Genomic DNA, 7,841 nt, shown 5'->3' on the forward strand with positions numbered 1-7,841 from the left:
CTATGCAGATTGAAGCTCAGGGGGGCTGTCTGAATCGTGTTTGGTGTTGCTGTATAATATATAAAACTATGCAGATTGAAGCTCAGGGGGACTGTCTGAATCGTGTTTGGTGTTGCTGTATAATATATAAAACTATGGAGATTGAAACTCAGGGGGACTGTCTGAATCGTGTTTGGTGTTGCTGTATAATATATAAAAACTATGCAGATTGAAGCTCAGGGGGACTGTCTGAATCGTGTTTGGTGTTGCTGTATAATATATAAAAACTATGCAGATTGAAGCTCAGGGGGACTGTCTGAATCATGTTTGGTGTTGCTGTATAATATATAAAACTATGCAGATTGAAACTCAGGGGTGTGAATGACTGTACTGTAGAGTTTCATATTTATTCAGTTTGTGTAAATGACAGACCCGCACAAAGAAATCATAATTACAAAATTCTATTTTATTCATTCGATGAAATTCAACCTCCTTCAACATTTGCAATGAGAAAGACGAAAGAAAAAACGCATTTTGGTATTCTGTACAAAGCAGAATAAATGGATTTCAAAGGAAATCCCATTATTAAAAAGAGCCTGTACATTTTTATTTTTCTTTCTCTGTATTAAGATAACATTTCTGTCGGGAGAGTGATTAATCAAGCAAAGGATTTTACTTCTGTTTTCCAAATGATAAAATATTAATCAGTTTCATTGTTTGTTTGTTTTTTTCCCCCCAGACAGTCCCTCTTAAAATTATTATTATTATTATTATTATTATTATTATTATTATTATTATTATTATTATTGCAATTAATCAAATATTATGCTTAATTTCATTTTTTCGCTCAGTCTGTGTAAAAAATCTATAACACAGCTCATTGTAGCTAAAGAACTACACCTCCCAGCATCCCTCACCATTGCCGCGGGTGCAGAGGCATGCTGGGAGCTGTAGTCCTAGCCAGGGCTGTAGCGATTCACAATACAATAACTATGGCAGCGCAGCTAGAACTGAAGAGCAGCTCCTGAACTCACAGTCAAAGCAACACAGACTGAGCAAAACAATGTAATGCAGCCCAGCCCAGCGCATTGCAGTTAAAGAACTACAGCTCCCAGCATGCCTCACCATTGCCGCGGGTGCAGAGGCATGCTGGGAGCTGTAGTCCTAATAGTCAAAGCAACACAGACTGAGCAAAAAAACTAAGAGAATTATATTTGAAGACAATTATGATGTAGTATTTTTTTGAGTCGTAATGATAAGCAGCATATTGAATACTGAAGCAGTTTAAAAAGTGAACTTCGTTATCATGAATTAGTCATTCAGCAGACGCTTTTATCCAAAGCGACTTCCAGAGACTAGGGGGGTGAACTCTGCATCATCAACAACTGCTGCTGCTGCAGAGTCACTTCCAATAGGAGCTCGTTTGTTTGACGTCTCATCCTGAAGGACGGAGCACAAGGAGGTTCAGTGACTTGCTCAGGGTCACACACACACACAGGGAGTCAGTGGCTGCTGCAGAGTCACTTCCAATAGGAGCTCGTTTGTTTGACGTCTCATCCTGAAGGACGGAGCACAAGGAGGTTCAGTGTCTTGCTCAGGGTCACACACACACAGGGAGTCAGTGGCTGCTGCAGAGTCACTTCCAATAGGAGCTCGTTTGTTTGACGTCTCATCCTGAAGGACGGAGCACAAGGAGGTTCAGTGACTTGCTCAGGGTCCCATTTCACTTTGCGGGATCAAATCTTCCCCTGTCTATTAATATTATTAATATTATTCATAATAATAATAATAATAATAATAATAATAATAATTCCGGAAGTAATATTTAGTAAAATACTGCTTCTTTAGTGTTGGCCAAGCAATGTCTTTCTCCCTATAAAAAAAGGCACTCTGGGTAAGGTATTAGTTGGCCATCTGAAAACAGAATAAAGCTACCGTGGGTTAGTATTAATGCTGCTATGGCAAGAAAAGGGAGGGGCCAGCGATCCTGTTAATAAAGCTAATAAGAGGTGAGAGAATGGATTTTAAAGATGGTCAGCGCTCCTTTAAAGGGAGGGGCCGGTGATCATGTTAATAAAGCTAATAAGAGGTGAGAGAATGGATTTTAAAGATGGTCAGCGCTCCTTTAAAGGGAGGGGCCGGTGATCATGTTAATAAAGCTAATAAGAGGTGAGAGAATGGATTTTAAAGATGGTCAGCGCTCCTTTAAAGGGAGGGGCCGGTGATCATGTTAATAAAGCTAATAAGAGGTGAGAGAATGGATTTTAAAGATGATCAGCGCTCCTTTAAAGAGAGGAGGGGCCGGTGATCATGTTAATAAAGCTAATAAGAGGTGACAGAATGGATTTTAAAGATGGTCAGCGCTCCTTTAAAGGGAGGGGCCGGTGATCATGTTAATAAAGCTAATAAGAGGTGAGAGAATGGATTTTAAAGATGGTCAGCGCTCCTTTAAAGGGAGGGTCCGGTGATCATGTTAATAAAGCTAATAAGAGGTGAGAGAATGGATTTTAAAGATGGTCAGCGCTCCTTTAAAGGGAGGGGCCGGTGATCATGTTAATAAAGCTAATAAGAGGTGAGAGAATGGATTTTAAAGATGATCAGCGCTTAGACCACTCTATGTATAAATATACAATACCCAGCAATAAATTATACACTACATATGGCAGGTGTTTCATAATATTTTGTCCCCCCCCCCCCAAGAAAACTTTCACTCGCTGCAGTGTGGAAGGCAGCGGGTTCGAGGAGCTCAGTGGTTAGATAAAGAAAGCGCTGGGCTGCAGTGTGGAAGGCAGCGGGTTCGAGGAGCTCAGTGGTTAGGGTGCTGGGCTGCAGTGTGGAAGGCAGCGGGTTCGAGGAGCTCAGTGGTTAGATAAAGAAAGCGCTGGGCTGCAGTGTGGAAGGCAGCGGGTTCGAGGAGCTCAGTGGTTAGGGTGCTGGGCTGCAGTGTGGAAGGCAGCGGGTTCGAGGAGCTCAGTGGTTAGATAAAGAAAGCGCTGGGCTGCAGTGTGGAAGGCAGCGGGTTCGAGGAGCTCAGTGGTTAGATAAAGAAAGCGCTGGGCTGCAGTGTGGAAGGCAGGGGGTTTCCAGATGTATTAATTTAATTATTGTTTTTTTTGTGGCCCCTCTGTTTCTTGGTCCGGCCCGGCGTTCTGATTGGCTGGGAGGCGTTGCTGTCAGACGAAGGGGCGGTGTCCATTTTTTCGACCGACTCCCCCCCGCTGGGCTTGAATGGTTCGGTCAGAGAGAACTTTAGTGGGCTGAGGAGAGAGAGAGAGAGAGAGAGAGAGAGAGAGAGAGAGAGAGAGAGAGAGAGAGAGAGAGAGAGAGAGAGAGAGAATGAGAGAGAGAATGAGAGAGAGAATGAGAGAGAGAATGAGAGAGAGAAAGAGAGGGGAAGAGAGAACGAGAGAGGGAAAGAGAGAAAGAGAGAGAAGGGAAAGAGAGAGAAAGAGAGAGAGGAGAAAGAGAGGAGAGAGGAAGAGAGAGAGAAAGAGAGAGGAGAGAGGAAGAGAGAGAGACAGAGAGAGGAGAGAGGAAGAGAGAGAGAGAAAGAGAGAGGAAGAGAGAGAGAGAAAGAGAGAGGAGAGAGGAAGAGAGAGAGAAAGAAAGGGAGAGAGAGAGAGGAGAGAGGAAGAGAGAGAGAGAAAGAGAGAGGAGAGAGGAAGAGAGAGAGAGAAAGAGAGAGGAGAGAGGAAGAGAGAGAGAGAGAGAGAGAATTGTTTTTTTAAATGTAAAAAACTTTTTTCCAAACTAGACCGTTGAAATGTACCCGAGTTGAAAAGGCAGACATAGTTGGGTTTAATATATAAAGATAACTGTTCAAACACGTGCAGCACACACTGGCTAGGATCAGCCACGGAGGTCTGTGTATATACTGCTGCTTTCAAACGGGAGATTACTCAAACACTGGGGTTTATAAGGAAGAAATATATACAGAGACCTGAATACAGCGGTCATGGGACATTATTAACCTGCAGCACTCTGCTGCCCCCTGGTGGCTGAGTGAAATACAGCAGTATGAAGGGGCGGGGCGTTCAGAGAAGGAAGGGGTGTACCTGATTGGGGTTCGAGGGCTGCTGTTCAGTCTGCGGGGCGATCGGATTTTGGGTTCGAATAAAGAGCCCTCCTTCAGACTCTCCAGAACCGAGGGGGCGACATAGGTGAATCCCTGAGAGGGGAGGAGGGGAGAGAGAGGTGGGAGAGGGAGCAAGAGAGCGAGAGAGGGGAGAGAGAGGGAGAGAGGGAACAAGAGAGGGGGGAGAGAGGGGAGGAGGAGGAGGAGAGAGTTTGTGTTACCAATTTTCTGTAAATGTTTTATTGATGAGAGCTGTAAAAATTATACGATTATTAAAAAGAGTCATTTAGCAGACTAGGGGGGTGAACTCTGCATCATCAACTGCTGCTGCTGCTGCAGAGTCACTTCCAATAGGAACTCTTTTTGTTTGACGTCTCATCCTGAAGGACAGAGCACAAGGAGGTTCAGTGACTTGCTCAGGGTCACACACACACACAGGGAGTCAGTGGCTGCTGCAGAGTCACTTCCAATAGGAGCTCGTTTGTTTGACGTCTCATCCTGAAGGACGGAGCACAAGGAGGTTCAGTGACTTGCTCAGGGTCACACACACACACAGGGAGTCAGTGGCTGCTGCAGAGTCACTTCCAATAGGAGCTTGTTTGTTTGACGTCTCATCCTGAAGGACGGAGCACAAGGAGGTTCAGTGACTTGCTCAGGGTCACACACACACACAGGGAGTCAGTGGCTGAGCCGGGTGATTTGAACCTCCTGGTATGGAGCCCCTTTCTCGAACCCGCTCACCTCAAAGACCTGGTCGGCGCTGTGGCTCAGGGCAGAGTCGTCAGGGCTGTCGACGGGGGTCTGTCTCGTGAAGCGAGTGTCAAACTGACTGACATCCTCGTCCGACTGCTGCTCAAAAACACAAAGAACCAGCCCAGCCTGTCAGTGACATCATCCACCCCCCATCCCAGCAATATAAACCAGCCTGTCAGTGACATCATCCACCCCCCATCCCAGCAATATAAACCAGCCTGTCAGTGACATCATCCACCCCCATCCCAGCAATATAAACCAGCCTGTTAGTGACATCATCCACCCCCATCCCAGCAATATAAACCAGCCTGTCAGTGACATCATCCACCCCCATCCCAGCAATATAAACCAGCCTGTCAGTGACATCATCTACCCCCCATCCCAGCAATATAAACCAGCCTGTCAGTGACATCATCCACCCCCCATCCCAGCAATATAAACCAGCCTGTCAGTGACATCATCCACCCCCCATCCCAGCAATATAAACCAGCCTGTCAGTGACATCATCCACCTCCCATCCCAGCAATATAAACCAGCCCGTCAGTGACATCATCCACCCCCCATCCCAGCAATATAAACCAGCCTGTCCGTGACATCATCCACCCCCCATCCCAGCAATATAAACCAGCCTGTCAGTGACATCATCCACCTCCCATCCCAGCAATATAAACCAGCCTGTCAGTGACATCATCCACCCCCCCATCCCAGCAATATAAACCAGCCTGTCAGTGACATCATCCCTCCCCCATCCCAGCAAGAGGGGAGAGAGGAGAGAGAGAGGGAGAGAGGAGAAGAGGGGAGAGAGAGAGGGAGAGAGAAGAGGGGAGAAAGAGAGGGAGAGAGGAGAAGAGGGGAGAGAGAGAGGGAGAGAGGAGAAGAGGGGAGAGAGAGAGGGAGAGAGGAGAAGGGGAGAGAGAGGGAGAGAGGAGAAGAGGGGAGAGAGAGGGAGAGGGAGAGAGGAGAAGAGGGGAGAGAGAGGGAGCGAGGAGAAGAGGGGAGAGAGGGAAAGGGAGAGAGGAGAAGAGGGGAGAGAGAGGGAGCGAGGAGAAGAGGGGAGAGAGGAGAAGAGGGGAGAGAGAGAGGGAGAGAGGAGAAGAGGAGAGAGAGAGAGAGAGGGAGAGGAGAAGAGGAGAGAGAGAGAGAGAGGGAGAGGAGAAGAGGAGAGAGAGAGAGGGAGGGAGAGGAGAAGAGGAGAGAGAGAGAGGGAGAGGAGACACACAGAAAGGCAAACAGACAGAGAGAGAAAGGCAGTCAGATGCAGCCAGACTCTCTCTCTCTCTCTCTCTCTCCCTCTCTCTCTCACACACGCACGCACGCACGCACGCGTACCAGGCATGGTTTGTACGGTGGCTCCACTTTTCTGGCCAGCAGGTCGTCCCAGTTTGTGTGTCTGAAGAACGGATGTTTCTAGATAAACAAGAAAAAAAAAAAATACATTAATTTAATTTCTTTTTGACGCTCTCTCCAAAGAGAAGAATGAGATTAGACAGTTCAGAAATACTGAACGTTTGCCATTGAATTCACACTGAAGACCCTGAGAAAGACTTCTAGTGGAAACATTTGTCATTGAATTCACACTGAAGACGCTGAGAGAGACTTCTAGTGGAAACGTTTGCCATGAATTTACACTGAAGACGCTGAGAAAGACTTCTAGTGGAAACGTTTGCCATTGAATTTACACTGAAGACGCTGAGAGAGACTTCTAGTGGAAACGTTTGCCATTGAATTTACACTGAAGACGCTGAGAAAGACTTCTAGCGGAAACGTTTGCCATTGAATTTACACTGAAGACGCCGAGAAAGACTTCTAGTGGAAACGTTTGCCATTGAATTTACACTGAAGACCCTGAGAAAGACTTCTAGTGGAAACGTTTGCCATTGAATTTACACTGAAGACGCTGAGAGAGACTTCTAGTGGAAGCGTTTGCCATTGAATTTACACTGAAGACGCTGAGAGAGACTTCTAGAGGAAACGTTTGCCGTTGAATTTACACTGAAGACGCTGAGAAAGACTTCTAGTGGAAACGTTTGCCGTTGAATTTACACTGAAGACGCTGAGAAAGACTTCTAGTGGAAACGTTTGCCATTGAATTTACACTGAAGACGCTGAGAAAGACTTCTAGTGGAAACGTTTGCCACTGAATTTACACTGAAGACGCTGAGAAAGACTTCTAGTGGAAACGTTTGCCGTTGAATTTACACTGAAGACGCTGAGAAAGACTTCTAGTGGAAACGTTTGCCATTGAATTTACACTGAAGACGCTGAGAAAGACTTCTAGTGGAAACGTTTGCCATTGAATTTACACTGAAGACGCTGAGAAAGACTTCTAGAGGAAACGTTTGCCATTGAATTTACACTGAAGACGCTGAGAGAGACTTCTAGTGGAAACGTTTGCCATTGAATTTACACTGAAGACGCTGAGAAAGACTTCTAGTGGAAACGTTTGCCGTCGAATTTACACTGAAGTCGCTGAGAAATAACTTTTCAGCAAACAATTCTGAAAAGGTGAAAATAATCAGGTTTTATTTTTTTTTAACTCTGAGCTGCTCACCTGGACATCAGCGCAGTCTGCAAGTCCAGCTCCCAATCTCTGAGACGCACTTTTCTTCATGAGCTGAAAATAATATTTATGTGTTTATCCCACAGACTCCTGCTTTATCCCAGGCGACTCACACAGGAGTCACAGCACAGGGTTACAATACAAGCTTCATATTTAAACACAGTGCGGTTTACAGACAGTGCTGATAATAATAACACTGCTAGAATACAATATGAACCAGGAGGCAACAAGTTAGGATCACAGCGAGTTCGATCTACAGTGACAGATTAGCAGTGCAATAGTGCAAGGACAACGCATCAGCTGAGGATCCAGTGACGAGGTGCTGAGGTCAGGAGAGTCCAGGGCAGACCAGGAGGGGGCGATCCAGAGTCTGAACAGGGGGTTTCCATGGAGACACCCTCGCCATTATACCAGCAGGGCTGGGAATCGGACTCCTATTGCACAGCAGCGTCACCCAGTCCAAGTTTTACTACC

At 46.1% G+C, this 7,841-nt stretch overlaps 1 protein-coding gene across 1 annotated transcript in view; it reads right to left on the reverse strand.

The window, feature by feature from the left end:
* Nucleotides 1-427: 427 nt before the first annotated feature.
* Nucleotides 428-7,841, reverse strand: part of LOC117970725 (ribosomal protein S6 kinase beta-2-like) — a 17,604-nt gene continuing 10,190 nt past the window's right edge. Inside the window, exons 11-15 of the mRNA XM_059018634.1 lie at nucleotides 7,359-7,421; nucleotides 6,137-6,214; nucleotides 4,796-4,903; nucleotides 4,035-4,147; nucleotides 428-3,236 (exon numbers count right to left, since the gene is read on the reverse strand). Of these exons, the coding sequence (XP_058874617.1) occupies nucleotides 3,077-3,236; nucleotides 4,035-4,147; nucleotides 4,796-4,903; nucleotides 6,137-6,214; nucleotides 7,359-7,421 (522 nt within the window). The 3' untranslated portion in view covers nucleotides 428-3,076. The remainder of the gene's footprint in view (nucleotides 3,237-4,034; nucleotides 4,148-4,795; nucleotides 4,904-6,136; nucleotides 6,215-7,358; nucleotides 7,422-7,841) is intronic.

This window comes from Acipenser ruthenus, unplaced genomic scaffold (assembly GCF_902713425.1).
Source record: "Acipenser ruthenus unplaced genomic scaffold, fAciRut3.2 maternal haplotype, whole genome shotgun sequence".
Taxonomy (NCBI): Eukaryota; Metazoa; Chordata; class Actinopteri; order Acipenseriformes; family Acipenseridae; genus Acipenser; species Acipenser ruthenus.